This window comes from Callorhinchus milii, unplaced genomic scaffold, assembly GCF_018977255.1.
Source record: "Callorhinchus milii isolate IMCB2004 unplaced genomic scaffold, IMCB_Cmil_1.0 Scaffold7, whole genome shotgun sequence".
Taxonomy (NCBI): Eukaryota; Metazoa; Chordata; class Chondrichthyes; order Chimaeriformes; family Callorhinchidae; genus Callorhinchus; species Callorhinchus milii.
In genome coordinates, this window is record NW_024704748.1 from 24,958,455 (window position 1) to 24,978,105 (window position 19,651).

General features: G+C 38.9%; 1 protein-coding gene across 9 annotated transcripts in view; it reads right to left on the minus strand.

The window, feature by feature from the left end:
* Positions 1-13,659, minus strand: part of plekha1b (pleckstrin homology domain containing, family A (phosphoinositide binding specific) member 1b) — a 32,402-nt gene extending 18,743 nt beyond the window's left edge. For all 9 annotated transcript variants that reach the window (XM_042336775.1, XM_042336777.1, XM_042336776.1 and 6 more), the window contains exons 1-4: positions 13,492-13,659; positions 2,128-2,288; positions 1,236-1,292; positions 249-294 (exon numbers count right to left, since the gene is read on the minus strand). In XM_042336775.1, the coding sequence (XP_042192709.1) occupies positions 249-294; positions 1,236-1,292; positions 2,128-2,268 (244 nt within the window). In that variant the 5' untranslated portion in view covers positions 2,269-2,288; positions 13,492-13,659. The remainder of the gene's footprint in view (positions 1-248; positions 295-1,235; positions 1,293-2,127; positions 2,289-13,491) is intronic.
* Positions 13,660-19,651: the final 5,992 nt, after the last annotated feature.

Genomic DNA, 19,651 nt, shown 5'->3' on the forward strand with positions numbered 1-19,651 from the left:
ATCACTAAAGGTTGAGGTAGTCAAAGGCCAATGAACAACATTTAAGTTCAAAAGTGCAATTCAATGCCTTCACCCAACTTCAGTGTTGCAATAGAGTAGTGAGAAACTAGTTTCATATTTGTATCACTATAAAAAATGGAATAATCAGCGTACCACAGATATAGCAAAAGACACAGGAAACGGAACATTTCCACAATGAGTTTGAGATACTAATACTTCCCCGACACACAGTTTCAGAAGGCACTTACCAAAACAGTACTCTGCCTTTGGTCGTTGCTTTGTGGCATCACTGACCTAACAATTTCAAATAGAATTCACTTGAGCAAAAATATTTACATGTTATATGACATGTTTTGACAGATAAAGACAATAATGTAAGGTACAATTAACATTAGAACAACCTTGAATCAATTTACAAAAAAAATCGGTTAACATATTGCCATCACGTTTTCAGCAAGTTGATGCATAATTACCATGGTTAAAGAAGCTGCTCAATTTCAGAGCGACACTGAGCCAGGACTACACATAAACCCAAATAAAAATTCTGCAAGTTTATACCAAACTGGATTCCTATAGCTCTGTGGTTAGAGCACTCGCCTCGCGAGCGAGAGACCTGGGTTCTATCCCTGGTAGTGCAAAACGTTGGGCAAGTTTCCTTACTCCATGTGCCTCTGTTTACCTAGCAGTAAGTAGGTACCTGGTTGTTAGTCGATTGGTGGATCGCTGTTCGGTGGATTGATAAACTCTCAAAAAAAAATTGGGTCACGTAATCCAAAATTGTTTATGGGACACTGCTGTGTACGTTTCGCCCACAAATATACAGGCAATTCACTTTACAGTATATTCTGTGAAGCGTTTTGAGACGTGAATAATAATACTAAATGCAAGGATTATTATTATTGTTAAACTATAGGAGATAATTTCTTCTTGTAGTGGTGTTATTTGTGGATGATAAGCACTCTGGAATGCTACCCTGCGTGAAGGGCGCTATACAAATGCAATTTGTTATTGCTGTTGATATTATCAACATATACTAAAATGCAAGGATTATTATATATGTAGACCACATGTGCGATATTGGACAACGTACCAACTTTTCATATATTTTATTTTTTCTGGGAAACAGACAAATGGAATAACACAAAGAACAACTTTGATCGAATACGCAATTCTTTTTGGGGTGGAAAGATTTCCATCAAATATCAATAAAATCTTATTTTATAAAAGATCATTACCTTTGAAATGTAAGTGAGTTTAAGAGCCCCAACATTTGATGCTCCTGAAGGCAGATTCTGGAGGATAGAGAAAGATGCATTAAGGTAAACATTAAGTAAAAACAGCCACTTACTGAACAAGTCAGAGAATGCAGTCATCTTGCATTAAAATGAGGTTTTCTGCATCTCAAGTGCCAAACTACTGAATTAAACTCTCGTATAAAGCACTTTCCTCAATCAGTTGGCACAGAACCAATGAGCTACTAAATCAGCAGTTTGCAATGTACAAATGAGTATGAATTGGAGACCAAGACACTTTAGAATGAGATGATAGAGCTTTCAGAATTAAATTACGTACACTGAACCAGCAGATAATGGGTTTGTGCAGCAATGCTCAGGGGATGAAATGAAAGAACGGCCTTTTTCAGTGTTTTTAAAAAAAGGTAATCATATTGCATCTGGAAATACTTCATTTTAACTACTCAGCAAATATTTTATAATTATTTCTTCAAGCCTTTCCAAAATTTGTTTTGCATGAACAAATTTGTAAGGTTAACATGTCCTTCCTGGTTACAAATAAACTAGAGTTCAACAATGTGCACATACAAGGGATGACTTCTGTTTATATAAATAGGTTCTGCTACAACACAATATGGTAATCTCAAGCCAGACACTTGACATATCTTCAAGTAATTGAAGAATTTGCCCTGAGCCGATAAGCAATCATGCATAACCACTGTGGCATTAAAGAAAAACATTACCTGTATTTAAATACATAACAATATTTAAGTATTAAAATTTAAAATATTTTCATAATAGACTGCATAATCATCACAATCATAAAAATAATCGAAACATCAAACTGTAATAGTTATCCGTAATGGTACTACCATAATGAAATAAATATACCAACCTGTGGATTGTCCATGTACCACAGCAAACTATCTGCCCGAGTGTCCAGAATAAAGTAACGGCGCAGAAATTTTCCACTGTTCTCTATTTCTTCAATGTCTAGGAATCCACAAATACGATTCTGTCGATCCACATAAGGCATTTCTGATCCTCCACATTACACTGCAATTGAAAGAGATTTGATCTTTAACGAAGGCCTTAAATAAAACAGTCATTTAAAGTGGATTTCAAACTGCAAAGCAGCACTGTTTCCCGCCTTGGTAAATATTATGACCTCTTAATACAAATTATTAGGTCTGCGGAGTGAAGTGTCTAATTTTGTAGATGTTGCCCAAACCACTTAACATTTAAATGGACAATGTTTGTTAAGATGGACCAATAAGAATAAATATGTACATCATATACATATTAAATATAGAGCTAGCATAGCAATTTACTCTTGAAAATGCATGACATAAAATGTAGAGCCCCAAGCAAGGAAACGGAGAGTTAAACATGCTGACCAAAGGTAAGGTCATAGAGAGGTTTTAAAAACATGGAGAGAGCAATCTTAAGAGATTTTGGAGGTTTCAGAAGAGGCACCAATGTCGAGACCAAAGCAATGGAGGCGAGCAATCAACTAGCAGTGGGAGAGTGGAGGGTTCAGGACGAATGGGGCTAGAAAACTCTTCCTAGATTGAGAAAGGCGAGATCATGGTCTGCAAGGCTGCAGTTAAACTATAAGGGTTAAATCAAAACCACATTTACTTCATCCCACTGTAGAAATACCAAATACATTTGAGTCAAATAGTTTCTGGTAATAATGAGTAGATTCCTAAGCCTACTTTGTGTGGGAGTACTCCATATGTACAGAAAGGAAATTATAAATTACCTTGTCACTCATCAGTAGGCTTTGTATCATGGTCACTTGATGAATGACATGCAAATAGGGTTTTAAAAAAAGTGCAATTACATGCCTGGTGCAATGGAAGAGAGACTGGAACAAATTTTGGCTTTGTTACCTAAATTATAGGCATAAAAGAAAAATCCAAATGAGTGGATTTGCCTTGCAATCCAGTTTCTAAATTACACAAAATCATTTAACGGTTTCACTGCATACTAAATGTGAGATCTCAGAATAAAACGCCGGTTTCATGTCTCGTGACAAGATAAGAGCAAATTAAATCTGAGGCCTATCACAAAGGCATATTTAAAATTAAATATCGAAAAGACTGCTGCATTCCATTTTTCACACTAGATGAGCCTACTAGACTGACAACTAATTATCTTTCAAAACAGAGGAATTTTGTTTCCGGATGAGACCCAAATTATCAAGTTTAAGATCAGCAGTCTATTTAAGAGGTAAAGTATTTAAAACATATATTCATGAGATGATAATTATGGTCTCTCCAAGACTAAAGGAGGAGTACACTCCACTTGACCATCCTAAAGTCCTTGTCCAGACTTTGACTGCCCACGTAGTCCACTTTTCTTTCTGTACTACTTAATGGACCTCAGACCGAATTTTATGTGGGAGGGTGAGGAAGAGAACCGCTTAAGGCTTAGCTCCCCAAATGGAGTCTAATTCAGGTCGTCAAACAAACCTCAAATTATGGCCATTGAATGTGACATGAAGCTCCAGATTTAGAAGACATCTATTGCCATCCACTATAATAGTCTGAGTTCCAGTTGAAAGAAGCAGTAGGCATACTGGAGGACGCATCTCGGTCTTCATTGTATTTCAGTGTTGAAACTTAGCACAAAGGCTTGGCAACTCCCCTTGATGTAAATTTTAGTGCCACAGTGATGCTAATCTGAGCTCTCCTTTTACACTGCTGGCACAAAAGGACTCAAATAAATGTGAACAGAAAACTAAAATGGTGGGCTTTCAAAGGCTACCTTTGAGCCTGCAGCAATGTTAACAATTTCCAAATAATCTTTGGGAGTACGAACAAAATATATAGAAATTAATAAGAAAAGTAGAGGATAATCCAAAGTTCAGTTGTCATTCTTTGAATAATAATAATAATAATAATAATCCTTGCATTTGATATAGCGCTTTTCACGTCGGGAGGACGTCCCAAAGCGCTTCACAGAACACACTGTAAAGTGAATTGACTGTATATTTGTGGGCGAACGCGGCAGCCAATTGCGCACAGCAATGTCCCACAAACAGTCGTAGATACACCACCTACCACATATCAACATTCAACATCAGCATCTGGTTTCTAAATCTACAAATGGATTATTCAGACAATATCTAAATAGGTCACCTCCACTGGAATAAAGCATTGAAGAAATATCAGGGCTAAGTATAGCAGGGGAAGGGGAAGTCATGAGTTAAGGGAGCTTGAAATAACAATGCCTCATGTCCTTTCTTAGGCACAGGTGTACATATTTCCCAATGGAAACTGTTGAACTTGAATCACGACAACAGTTGTGAGCAGGATATTTTCTTCCTGCTTAAAACTGCTGAGTGCTGTTCTCTCAGAGGGAACCAGAGCACAATCGGTGTACTCTGATATGTAGCTGCATCACTGTGATTAAGATGTTTCCCAAAGTTTCTTTCATGATAGATGTTGCTATACTTCAATTCTAATCCCCTGACCCGTTATCAACATTCTCTCGTACTCGTGAAATTGCTTTCTCACATTGTCAGGAATCGAAAGCAATAATGGCTACTTTTATTCCCAGATTGTTTTCTAGATCTACTTGCTCTATTGCAGATCTATCCTTGGATACCAGTCTTGTTATAATAATAATAGCGTTTGATATAGTGCCTTATCACATCTTCAGGACATCTCAAAGCCCTTTACAGAATATATTGTAAAATTAATTGACTGTATTTGGTGTGCGTAACTCGGCAGCCAATTGTACAGCAGCAGTGTCCCACAAACAGTCGTGGATTGAGTGACCAAATTTTTATTTTAATATATTTTTTTGAAACGATTATTACCCCTGAAAAAGCATTCCTTCAATCAACTAACAACTTATGTGTAATATTTTACATTAAAATATTAATTCATCACAATTGCTCAATTGTTTAAACAATCAAAATCAGTTTTGCGATCAGTTTGATCCATCTTCAGGTTCTGTTACTCCCATCTCTGTATTTCCTCAGCAAATTTGTTTGATTATGTATATTAGAAACAATAAGGTTTCATACACTGACCTTGTACAACTGCAGTTAACACATCCTCTCTGCACTCCCAAGTCTATCATTAACACTTCTCAGGAGCATTCTCAGTATCCTATTTTTAAATTGGTCCTATGTTCTATTCTGGATTCCTACCGCTTTGAATTTAATTAAAAGCCTTTCCTACAGAACTTAATCAAAATTTTAGACAGTTTAAATAAACCACCCAATACAACCTTGGAATATCAATATGCCCATTACATACAGTATTAAATAATGGGTTTATTTACAATTATTGGAGAGTTTGAAGATTTTTTTGAAAAAAAAGTACATACTTTACAATGCTCTGAATACATTAAAAGGCTGAAATGGTCATGGGTCAAGGACTCATTTTTAATCAGTTTTCTTAACTACACAATCATCCTTTGCACTTGTCAAAATAAATACCTTTGTAAATCACACCATCACAGGGGGTGCACAAATTAGTTCAGGTATGAATGAAAAATCACAAAATTAAGTTCACAAGCAAGTGTAATGGATTCTTTTCCCTTTAAACATTTAAGGAACAGCCTTTTTTTAAAATGTCTAAGGAAGGTAAAAAAAAATCAGTACGTCCTGACATCAGGAAGAATAATCTTCATCAGTCTTTTGCATCATTGTGGTTAGTTCATATTTTACAGTTACATAGCTTTAAATGCAAACAGGAAATTCAAATGTAGTTGAAAATTACATAGAACTGCATAGAATATTGGAACAGGTCATTCTTTCAATTAGTCCTGTGTTCATAACTTCCACCTCTCCCCTTTAAACTTGGTGGGCTAAGTCTAGGCATCGTTAGTTATTAAAATGTGATGAATTTTTGAAATCTTTTCTTCCTTACTGCATTGCTTGCAGCTCTATAGTGAAGAAGGAAGAAACAAAACCATTGTGCATTCGGACACATACGTACGTGGATGTGCTCTGGTAGAAGGTTGTATAAAATATCTCCACGGTGAAATCTTGCAATGAGGGTGAAAGTCTTGAACACATGAGGGAATAGAAGGATAATCCCCCAATATCTATCTATTCCCTTCTCCCTCGTACGTGCAAGATTTTCACCCTCAATGGAAGATTTAAAAAATTCATCACGTTTTAATAACTATAAAAATGCCTAGACTTAACCCACCAAATCAGTTTAATTTTAGTTTTAATCCAAATTTACTAGGAATAAAATGAGCTGCTTGATTTGGTCTTTAAGAGTCTACATATATATGTCCAAGCTAAAGATGTCAGGCTGTATCCATTATATGTTATTACTGCAGCGCTGTTAAAAGCATAAAGAACACTGCCTGAATTTTAATCTCAACTCAAAAGTTGCTAAAGCCAATTTCAAAATCCCTGTGATGCTCAGAGTGAAGGGGACTGAACCATTTGCCCATGTCAGTTGCCTCCACACCGTGGCTTGATAACGACACCGCGATAACGATCAAATACGTTTTGAATAATTCAGAATTAAAATATCCTTTGGCAGGCTATTGCTCTTTCAACAAATTACGTTACATTTTCAATGCTAAATATTTCTTTGAAAATGGCACCTGAAAACCAAACTGTTCAATTAATAGTTCCACCGAACAGCAAAGGAAGGGGTGAATGCTCGGAAACCGGTTTTGCAAAAAGATGCCATACTGAGGTTGAAAACAAAACAGGTATTGAAGTTCTAAGCAATTTAGATCTTATGTCTTAGTCCTACATGCATCTAATTTGCAGACAACAACAACTTACATTTATATAGCGTTCATCACGGAGCAGCTTCGGAGCGTTTAAGCTCATTTGCATACCAGTTATTCGAATAACTGCATGAGATGGAGTTGGGTTAGTTACTAAGTTAAAGCCATTGGAACAAACATCCGTTTTGAATACCATACACAGACAGTTATGTTCAAAGTTGTGAATGACTTCTCTCTTTCAGCGCAGAATAGAATGAGACCAAAAAAAAAGCTTTTTCTTACAGGATACGTGATCAACCATCACTATGGCAACAGGTGTCAATTAGAAGCACTCTCGCCTCTAAATCAAAAGGTTGTGGGTTCAAGTCACGTGCCAAGACTTTGAATTCACAAACTGCATTGTTAGAGGTGCCATCTTAATGATAAGACATTAAACCAAGCTCTGATCTGCCGGTTCATGTGGAATTTTAAAGTTCCCGTGACATTACTCCAAAGGAGAAGGGAGTTTTCTCCCGAGTGTTCTGGCCAATAACCCCCTCCTCCCCACAAAAAAATGATCATTCACTTCATGGCTGTGTGTGGGACATACGGCGATCTTCGCAAATGGAAACAAGATCAATTCAGGAGGATAATTTACAAAGCATTCCTCTTGAAGAACATTTGTCAAAACAAAATGTTATTTCTATCCACAAGTCCAATTTGTGGGTCAACAACGGTCGTAGGGCAGCGATTATAAACAGAGAATCTGGGTCCAAATCCAAACTAGCATACAATCTGATAAGTGCAGAGATTTAATAAAATACTTCTAACGTGCACATACTTTTAAAAACCTGATTCTCCTCACAGACTGCATTAAATTCAAAAACAGTGGCTGTCATAACAATTTGATGCAAAATAGTTCCAGAGCACAGATGGACTCCATATCAAAATCTTATGACATTTATAATTCCAATGCTTTTGGCAGCTATACGAGGAGTGCTGTGAAGGGAATCAGGCTGGGCTATTGCCTCTGGAAGTGCCAAGAAGCATCTTAGATTTTTTTTAAAAAACTTCCACTGGAGGCAGAAAAGTAGTTCATGTGTAGGAAATGCACAAAAAAAGTTTCACAAAAATGTATTCATGCACAGCACTTTGTTCGCTGCTACTGCTACCAGTGACGTGAAATCAATATGCTTATTTTCTGAATTTCACAGTCTTAAAAGCACACCCTTTTTTTCCCCCCTCTCCAAATTTGTCCTCTACATTTTCTCCACTTCCATTCTTTCCTGATTCCGCTCAGACACGTCTACTGACCGGTTCCATGGACACAGGTCAACTTTGCCGCCTTGTCAAGATGATAATTCATATACGTGCTTTGATGAAGAATGCCAGTATGCTATACAGCTGCAGATAGCCCTACATGATCCTGTCCTCAAACATCCTCAATTGAAATCAGCTAACTTAGCCCAGATTGTCAATCAGTCAACTATTTATTGAATAAGCTACAAACTTTTGTTCAGATTGAAATCATTAGCCTACTCGGTTTGACCATTTGAAATAATTCCCTGGGTTATCTTCATACATTATAAATTACAGAAACCATACAACCCGGCTCGGAGCAAATTAAGTCTGCCCTTTCAAACATACTCAAAATAAATAAACGATTTTTACCTAAACTCTGGCCTTCTGGTTTCGGTATTTGCAAAATGCACTTAAACATTTATGAGTAGCCAGTTCTTGCTGATGACTTAAGTAGATTTCAATACTTCCTCAAGTTCAACACGTCCCATCATGCTCATCTTGTTTAATGAACTATGTTTGCTCCAATAGGCACGAGTTTAATGTGTGTATCTGAAACACACATGAGCTCACTACTAAGCATTTCACCCCAGCCCTGAATTTCAATTAGCGAGCTAAAATGGCAGACACAAGTTTGATACACAAAGTTAAAATTCACACTGTTTTTGCCCAATGAAAACATTGATCCTTCTACAGTAGACAAATTATTATGCTGACCTTTGTATAAAATGTAAATGAGTATCAACACCAAAATAAATAAAATCTACAGGTCTATTTGTACTAACCAGGAAAGATTTACATAGAATGATATGCATGGAAACAGATCATTCCACGCAACTCGTCCACGCTCATATGGAGACTCATCAAGAAAACATATCATTACTAATGGCACCACTGAATCTTTGCTTCACAATTTAATTATAATATTCTATATGACTTTTCTCATCCCTCCCCAGGGTTAGCTTTTCGGAGAAATAAGTTTGGTTTCCTCACATTGGAAAATAGAATATTTAATCAGTCTGGAAACTGAATGAGCAACATTTATTGGGTCCAAAGGTGCCAGAGCACTTGGAATGCAGAACCTTGTGAACGAGCAATTTATCCCTAGTGGTTCTATGAAGCGACCCAAATAAACTTTCAGGTTCATAGCAATGACTTGCCAAGTTTGTTTTCAGTGTAAAACAAAGTTGCTCATCTTCCAAAATGGAAGGCAAAAGTTACTGTCTCAAAAACTAGATACATATAAAAATAGTTATATGTAATACCAAAAGGTTTATCAAGTTTATTTGAGTGCAGTTGAACTATGGAGGCAAGGATGGTGCTAAATTCAATCTTAATTTGTGTTGATCTCAGTTAGGACATGAGTAAGTAGGGCATAACGATTGGCCACAGAGCACTAGGTCAGAGAACAAAATGAGGTCAGCCAAGATTCCTGCTCACAATTACTGGCTGGAAGCGCAAATGTGTGGACACAAAAAAAATGCCAATAGAATCAGGCTCGGCTATGATGTCCCAGCAATCAAATAGTTTGCCAGCACTCACTAACAAGGCTCGCAAATAAATAATAGCCACTCAATATACTCAAGGAATACTCAAGGAAACTGTGAATTTGCAAGGCAGTGAATGAAGATTGAAAGCTTGTGCCTAATGAGGCCTAATAAGTACAGTCCTGAATTTTAAGCATTTAAATCATGCATATACTGCTGAACAATAGAATTCTGATTATTCAAACTGGATTAAAAATAAAGGATTACAAATATTAATTCCAGGAATATTCTTGATAGTCATGTCCACAATGTTTTATTTCAAAGACAGTAACTGTTAGTGGCAAGTGAGAAGAATCTCACACATTGCAACTTTTTACGGAGTAGTCATATTTGCACATTTATCTAATTGTGTATTTTCTCAATCCCCACCTTAAAAACATAGAATGCTTGATATGCAAATTTCACTTCTGATAAAGTTATCTTTGCTCCATGAAGCAATGACCATGAAATTCTTAAGGATAGCAAATTCTATGTCATCAGCTTGACAACCATTCATTGGAAACACATTTGAAATAGATTATCCTCTAGCAATGTTTAATGTATGCAATTACATTGTTTATAAAACAGCATTACAAAATCTATTGTATCGCTTTGTTTGCAAAAGCGCAAACAATTATTTCTGTTGTCAAATATTACGCCACTGATTAAATAACTGAATATGGGCTAGTCCTGTATTACATTGCCAAACAACAGTGAACTATGTGGTGTTTGGGCAAGTCTCAGCTTGTATGGCTTTGACTTTTCAATCTCTCATTGGACGTCAAACACTCAAAACAAAAAAGCAGATGTTAGCAATCATCTGTTTTATTTCTGCATTAATCTGTATAACTGAATCAGAAAGCATGACAAATGGATTTAAGTTATGACTGACTATACTTTCAAGACCATCAAGTTCATTAAACTCAACTATTTACATTGAAGCAAGCATAAAGCATTGGACTGTATTAACTAACAGACACACCAATGTTAGTTGGACATGCAAGTGTTCCGATTTACTTGAGAATGCCATGCAAGACATCATTGCAAAACTATATCAAATGTATAGAGCATTCTCTTGCCAAACTTGTGCATAAAATGTACAGTTTGTTTTAATTTGTAATGTAACAATATTTTGCCTTAAATTGGGATATTTGTCAGCTATCAGCTATCTAAAATTAAAGGCCTACATGAAGGTACATTATCTCTTCCGAGGGAAGTGGACTATAGCTATACAACCGTTACACGCAGCACTGGACAACACCAAAGTTTTGTTCAGTTCCTTTGGAACATTTCTATTTAAATGAAAAAGAGATATATTTTGCTTTCAGCAAGTATTATAGTATTAAAACAGTGTAAATCAAATGCAAGGATTATTATTATTATAATAATCATACATTCTCATGCCCTTTCTGTCATAGAGAACCATTTTAACGACTCAATGCCCATGGGGTGTCAATATTTTCTTCAGGGTGAAGCATCTCAGTCCCAATTTTTCAATGTGAAGTCCTTCCTTTGATGCCACTCGAAACCCAAAGCCACAACATAACAGAATTATGATAACCACAATAAAAATACTACCATACTTCCGACCTCATTTACTGGATTTATGTTGGTAAGCCATAGCTACCACCACATTTAAGTTAACGTCCTTCATATTTGCTATCCGTAAACATTCATTCCCTTAATCATTTTGTCTTCCCAACTGTATAATCCCAATTTACCTAATTTACACATAGCCTCCCTCCTCCAAAATATCCTATACCAGCTGGGAAAGAAAGCAAACTGGTTACAAATTCTTCTGCAAATTACACAGATGACTCAAGTTGTACTTAATTATTAGCGCATGCTCAGACAAGGGTTACGGTGTCTTTTCAGCAACCTGGAATTTCAGCAGCAAGCAAAATGTGCTATTTGACCAGCAAACATTGGTACAACAACAAACAGTGTTGTTAACAAGACTGTCAGATGCGTGACTAGCACCTTGGGATACAGGCCAGTAGAATGAGACTACTTTGGTCACTTCTTCATGCCATCTATTCGGAAATTACTATATTCTGTCAAAAGGTATACCACAAAACGTCCCATCTGGAATGTATAAAACTGGTCATGTGTGAGGCAGATGGATTCAGGAGAGACAGATATCTGTGCAATTAATTCTGGCAATTACAGGATGTCCTATAAATCAAAAATGCAAATCACTAATCTAGAGAGAAAGAGCACACTTTTCCCCTTTCCCCTCTAGTATTATCAATTATGTCCTATCAAGACATTTCAAACATTAACCTTATGTTAATGACGTTCTCTCAAATCAATTCTCTTCACAATAAAGTTAAAATATCAGGATGTTCATAGCCCCCAAATACACAATATAACAAAACAATAGTGCAGCCACCAAACAGGTACAAATAAATGTTGGGTTTTGTATTTTTGTTTTAGCTGCAAACTATGGAAAGAGCCGAAGCCGAAAACCCTAAAGTTCCAAACAACGTGCATCTAATTCCAAAGGCAGTTTGGTGTTGGGAGCCTTGATTAAAGCTTCAAGGTTTGTCCGAAACCTTTATTACCCCCCCTTTTCTCAACTGGATGCGGGGAGAGGGAGTTATTTGACAACATTCCTAAAACAGAACACTATTAGAAGTGTAAAAAAAAAGCCTTGCCTTGAGATCGCTCACGTCACTTAAGGACAGAAGCGACAATTATAACCCAGAGAACATTACGAAAATAATAAGAAGCCTTGTACTTGATACAGCGCCTTATCGCGCTGTTGAGACGTCTAAAGCGCTTCACGGAACATCCTGTAAAAAGTGTGCACCTAACAAATTTCATAAAAGGGATGGCATATCTAATAAGTCACTAAACACCGTGTGTGTGTGTGTAAAAAAAATAGGCAAACGTTTCATCCTAAACTTTCTGACGACTTTCTTCTCGAACTCCTTTCCTTCCGCATTGCTCTAATGTGGATTATTTCCCTGAAAGTGAGAGAGAGAGAGAGAGAGAGGAGAGGTGGGGGAGGGAGGGAGAGAGAGAGAGAGAGGGAGGGAGTGTGTGGGTGTGAGTGAGGAAGGGGGGAGTAAAGTAAAGGTGGTCATCAATGGCGAATTGCTCCCTTGGCCACAAGGCCGGGGGCGGGGGGGGGGAGTTGGGTTTGCGGGGGGTGGTTTGGGGTTGAGGGGGGGGGGGGTGGTTTGGGGTTGCGGGGGAGGGGGGAGGGGTGTTGGGGGAGGGGGGGGGGGGGGGGGGGGGGGGGGGAGGGGGTGGTTTGGGGTTGAGGGGGGAGGGGTGGTTTGGGGTTGAGGGGGGAGGGGTGGTTTGGGGTTGAGGGGGAGGGGGTGGTTTGGGGTTGAGGGGGGAGGGGGTGTGGGGGAGGGGGTGTGTGTGGGGAGGGGGGGGGGGGGTGTGGGGGAGGGGGTGTGTGTGGGGGGGGGGGGTTAGTCAGGCGCTGGTCGAGGCTCGAGCTTCTCCCGAGTCCTCGTCAGTCAGTCAGTCAGTCAGTTCGGCTTTAACTCTCTCCTTATTCTTCCCTCAGAAGAAAAATGGAACCCCACCCACACCCCACACCCCCCCCCCACACCCCCCCCCACACACCCCCTCTCCCCTCCCGGGGCCCTGACAACAACTGCGTCAAAAAAAAACAATAAAAGATATTTACATATACATATATATACATAGAGAGAGAGAGAGAGAGAGAAAGAGAGAGAGAGAGATAAACCTCCCCCCCCACACACACGCACACAACTTACCCGACCAGGCAGCCGTGAAAAGTAAACCGCCTCCTCCCCGCCCCGCGCGCACACACACACACACACCGGCTCGGGCTCAGCGGCGGCGCAGCTCCAGCCACCAGCAGCCCCGGCAGCGGCAGCGGCGGGAGGACATTTCCCTAACCGCCCACCTCCGACTCGGGGCGGCCCGGCAACTTCCGGTTCTCGCCGCCCGGCCGGAAGCGGTCCCCGCAGAGGCCGCCGGGACTTGTAGTTTCACACACACACACCCCCCCCCCACCCCCATCCAAGCCCATTGTGTGGTTGGAGGTGGGGGTTCAGCTCAATGCACTGAGGGCAGCCCCCCCCCCCCACCCACACACACACACACACACACACACCCCCTACCCCCCTCCCCTCCTGGGTCTGACCTCCTCCTCGTTCCCCCCGAGTCCCCCGCTCCACCCTGGGCGGCCGTACCCTCAGCCACTGCGCCCCGAGGCTCTGGGACTCCCCTTCCTCACCCCCTCCGCCTCTCCACTCCTCCCCTCCCATTTTTCAGGTCTCTGCTGAAGACCTTTCTTTTCGACCGCGTCTTTGGTCACCTTTCCCCCCCCAACCCCAATCCCCCCCCACCCTCCCCCCGGGCTCGGCCCCGGGATCCGCGACTGTGGAGCGCTCTGAGACGCTGTCCAGAATGGAGGGCGTTGTATAAACCCAAGTTGTTGTTGATAATAATGTCACTCTTAATAATCCTCCCATTTCGTCCCAGCGCCTTATCGCGCCTTCGAGACGTCCTCCCAGCGCGTCACGGGCGGGATACACCGTCGAGTGAATGGACTGTGTACCCTTGTGGGAGAAACGCGCACCGCGGCGTCCCGCGTACAGTGATGGATTGCAGTGACTGCGTTTTATTATTTATTATTCGTTTTGCGAAAGGGTTATTAACTGGTTATACTCCAGCGGACACCGCCACCCCCACCCTCCGCCCAACCCAACGTCGCTGTCGAGCCTTGGTTCTCGCCAACCCGCACCCTAATCCTCTCCAGCGTTAGGTAAACGGGGCGTGTCGCTCCAGGGAGAGCGCGGGCATTCCACTCCGGACACAGGAATTTCCGTGTGTAGGCGGCATATGCATTTGTGGAATTCTCAGTCTGGCTTGGATACTCTTTACGCACGGGGATGGGTTTCCGCATGTAACAGACACCGAGCTTACCAAAAGGAAAACAAAAAGCACTTAATCCATTTTTAAGCGTGTTTTTTGGGGCATTTTTTCTAGGAGGATGGTTAAGGAAATGTACTCCTCTATCAAATCTACCTCATGACATTTACTTTTGAAAGCTACGGGAACATTTCATGTGTGACCTCAATTTTAGTGGGATATTGAAAAGAACAACCACAACCAGTTGGAACTTCTCCCTTTATTATGCTATTACGCGCAATGTGTTAGAAATATAGAAGCAATTTTCCCAATTATGTTAATGTCGTAAGTCCATTTGCTTCACTTCAAAGCATTCAGAGTCATTTCGCTTATGATAGCATTTTTAATTCCAAGTAACCCAACTTAAACCCTACATACTGCAGTTGGGTTTTTCTGGAAAACAGCTGTTTTGACCCGCGTAGCATATTCATTAAACTGTATAGCATTCAGCATAGTACTAAAGGAAAAATATAGTTAATAAACAGATTTAAAACTCAGTTGAAAGGAGTTGAAGATGACCCTGGATGTTAACCAATGCTGAAAAAAACTGCAAACACCTGTTGCTGCTTCCGAATGCCTTTTCCAATGGGACCTGCCTCGATATTTGGAGAATGTGTGCAGGAAATACCACATAATTTTTCTACGTATATTCATTGTGTATATTCATCCCAGATAAAGCCTTACCACATGCCAGGCAAGCAAGACATGACCTATTTTGAGAGCCGAGGCATTTCCCTCCATACATGTTCAGTTTGCACAACTTGCACTGGACCTCACTAAAGGAATGTAGTCTATGATACAACTTGACTTACTTCCATTTGTAGTGGCCTTGACAGAACATTGACTAAAAAGGGCATCTCAATCGCTCAATAGCCAAGTTGCAAAAGTCTGCTTTCGCCTGAATGGAACTGGAACACTTTGGAAAAAACACCATTGATTCCCTTATGGACTGGTTCCATATCAAGGAGTGATTTACACTTTGTGGATGCATTCTCATATCTAGAACATGCAATTTTCATTCTCAGAGTAATTTGCGTCATTACCAATTTAAATATTTAGAAAACGCAATCTGAAGAGGAAAAACAAAATCTCAGCATCCACCATAAAAAGACTATAAAAATGTTGCTGACATAAAAAGTATTCTGCTCTTTATTCTTCAGTAATAAGGTTCATTAATATTCTAGCAACTCATGGGATACAAGCATCACACAGTGTACTGGTACCAGACTCCTCCTCAGCTTTCAGACAGAGCAACTCGGCCAAAAACGAATGGAATTCTGAAGTGGGAATATTGCCCCTGTGTTCCTTTGCTAATTATTTTAAATTGATGCTTTCTGGTTACCATTTAACTTATACTTGCTTGCTGTATTCTTCCTATCATAATGTAAAACCTCACATTTTTCTCTATTCAATTTCATCTGCCATCTTTCTGCCCAATCTACTCGTCTGTCTATATTGTTACTTGCAATCTAACTACTTCTGTGTTAGCTTTTTTTGCATCATCTATAAACTTATAAATTGTACTTTCAGAATTCCAGAATTCAGATCATCATTTATATAAATGAAGACGTCAGACTAAACTTCGAGATTCAATTCTAATTTAGGTTTCCAACATCCTGCCTGTATCTCTCTTATCTATTCATTAATTGATATGTATAGTGGACAATTGAAAATTGCCTTCTTAAGCCTTTCAGGAATTAAGACCGATTTTCTTTTGAACACCAGGTGGAACAATGACTTTTTGTTTATTTTAGTCTTAGATGTATTAGATGTGCATTCATGTTAGGTTCACTGCTCGTGCTATCAAAATAAGTCTATAAAAATGCAAGTCAGAAAATATAATTATTCCTATTGCACAAAGCATTATATGCATGCAGTGCTTTCTAGTTAACTAAACCAATGGCAAATTAAAGCGATCACACAACAGCTTGATATCTCTTCGAAGCTTCAACATGTGGTTCCAAACTTTCAATCTCTAAAAATGCCTTGCAGGATCTTTTCAATTCCTGCATTAATGTTGAATGTTCATTGTTATTGTGTAGATATTGTTGAATGCAATTTTGTACTCACAAGTTAACAGTCGGGAAAATAAGACCACACTAAAGCTGCAATAGCCATGGAATTCTGTTCAGTCATTTTAATTTTCAACGCAAAAATAATTTTACAGTAGTTCCCTAAGGGTCCCAGGAAATAAATTAAGATTTGTTATTAATAAATGGCTAGAGAAGTGAAGAATAATTAACCCAATAACAAGAGCAAAAGCGAATAGGCAAACAGTGAGTCATGTTTATGACAGGAACGCATTGCAGCTATTTTGGTTCTGTAATACTTGTTTCTTAAGTTGCAAGTACAGTAGTTACCAAAGAAATTTCTGATTTATCAAAGCCTTGAAATAAGCAATCTTGTATTTAATATGTCAATTTTCTTGTGATCATATAATGAAGATAATCCAAATGTAGAGCTTGATGGAGGGGAGGCGGTATTAAAGGGTAAACTCATTATTGTGCTGTCATCTGGGTCCAGAGTCTCAAATGCAGAGTTATAAAGTGAAATAAGGAAAAAATGATCACCTTCCAGATTGTCAGGTTGCACTTATGTTACTCCCTGTGCACCAACACTCTGGAGGCCGGCTCATTAGTGCGGGAAGTTGGAGTTGGGTGGACCTCACTTCTCATTACCATGAGTTACTTGCAGTCCACAGGATGCTAAGATTATAAACAAAGGCAAGGTTATAACCTGTGGGTGTTATAATGGTATCGCCCTGTAATAACGCATTTTGAAAGGTTTAAAGTGACTTAGAATGTACAGTAATTTTTCAATTAAAATTGTGTCATCACAACAAAATATGGGAACTCACTTCATTAATATTTTAACTGTTTCATTCTAACATCTGTTGAAAAAAATCTGTTGCTTAATTTTCTTGTTATGAACTGGCCAGAGGTATGACAAACTACAATATTCACCACCGAATGGATTCTCTATGCGACCTGGGAATTCTATTTAATCCTACATTTTGCTTCATGGAGGTCAGGTAAAATGATTGCACCCAGATTTCATCAGAGAATTGGGGTGGAACTCCAACCAACCTTTTAGAGGAATTTTAGGTGTGTCCACAAGGAACATTGTAGGTGTATGAAAGAGAATGGTTTTCCCCATTCTTCAAGATTATACGAGATCAAAAAGGTGTGACTGTTTATGGAAAGACATTTATACAAAGCAAACAAAGCCACTGGTTCAAGCAGAGAGAGCATTACAGCAGTTTGTATTGGACAAAGTTAAAAACACAGGTTAGAAACTGAAGAACATACCATTCACGTTTCTATCGTCCTCTCATTCTCCTTGAGGCTTGGAAATTCTCTTCAATAAATGTTACCGATAGGTAAATAATATTGGGCTTGAGGTTTAGATGGGCTTTTGGTTTTTAACAAACTTGGTAATTATTCTCTTCTATCATTGTAATTTTTCTAAAAAATTCTGACAAGTCATGCACATGAATACTTTAGTTTTGATCAGCTCTTTTTTTCACTGAAGCTACAAGAAGTTGAGAATTCTAGTTCCTCTGTTCCTCTCCCCCACTTCCCTCAATCTATCTGCAAGAATCATTGTATTTGCAAACTTATGAACTAAGATAAGGACTCTATTGTAGCAATGGGTCATTTTGCTTTTTTGACAACTCAAGTTCTTGTTTCTGGGAATACCATAATACTCTGTAATCGAAATATTTCTGATTGCTTTCATTAAGCGCGATTCTAAAAGACCTTATTGTTCTCTTGTTTTATTCATGCAAAAGATATTTATAAATTTAGCCCTTCTTCAGCCCCGAGTCAAAATAAGAAAAGTACCTCAACAAAAGGTCAAATAGGCCTGAGATAATTGAAACTGACTTCAGACAGCCAAAAACAAATACTTAATGTTTTTCGTGACATTTGACATAGAGGATCAATCTGAATTGCACCCAAAGGCAAACCTAGGTTTTGATCTCGAATATCCAGGCTCCTTCTTGTTTCACTACAGCCTGTTTCTTTGCTTGCTATTTTGCAAGATACTTTATCAAGATTAAATGATACAAGACAAAATATTTGCATGCTATTTCTGCACAGTAACCTCGATGTGCAAACAGGTAGATTATTAATATTCACAAGATTATTTCACTTCAATGCACACAAACACTGATTCTATTAACACACTATCAAAAATCTATATTCTATAAAATCTGATCTCTCGGGCTAGTTTTTTTTATAAGACTGAATGCAGAATTAGGAGTACCTAATATTACGCCACCCTACATTAACTGTCAAATTGCCTGGTCCCATTGTATTTTGTACTATTATTTTATCTTGCTTAATGATAACATTGCAAAACTATGTAGTATTCTGTATTTGTTTAATTCTGAAATTAGACAATTGGAGCACAGATAGACCTCAGCAGGAAGGGAGACAAACATATGCCCAGTGAGTTCTGCAATTAAGAAATATATTCAAATATATTCAAACATGCCCCGACATACTTCTAGGCATGTTATTTGACATCTTTCTATTGTGTTCTCTCCCTAATGAGTATTGTTTGATTGGCTTTTCCACATCTGACCCTTTATTTTTTAGCACAGTTAAGAAATGGCACAAAAAAAATGACTGTACATTAAAACAAAAGTCTGCTATTGAATAGTGCAATGCTAGTGTTGTATAGGTTTATTGTTGTGTTCTCTTGTGTTTGCAGCTCAGTTACAGGACTCAATCTATTCAACTTGTACCCGATATCAGCTGCCAGCTATCACTCCTGCCATTGCTACCCCTGCCTTAACAACGCTAAGTGGCTCATATCCTGTGCTTCCTTAACAGATTCACCACTGAGTTCTCCTTGTTCTGGAAACAGAGCAGAACAGCACACAGAATTATTAGTACAAAGAACACATAACCATCCACCACCCATCATTCTCTGCACTTCTCTGGTCATGTAACAACGACAACAACTTGCATTTATATAGTGCCCTTCACGCTG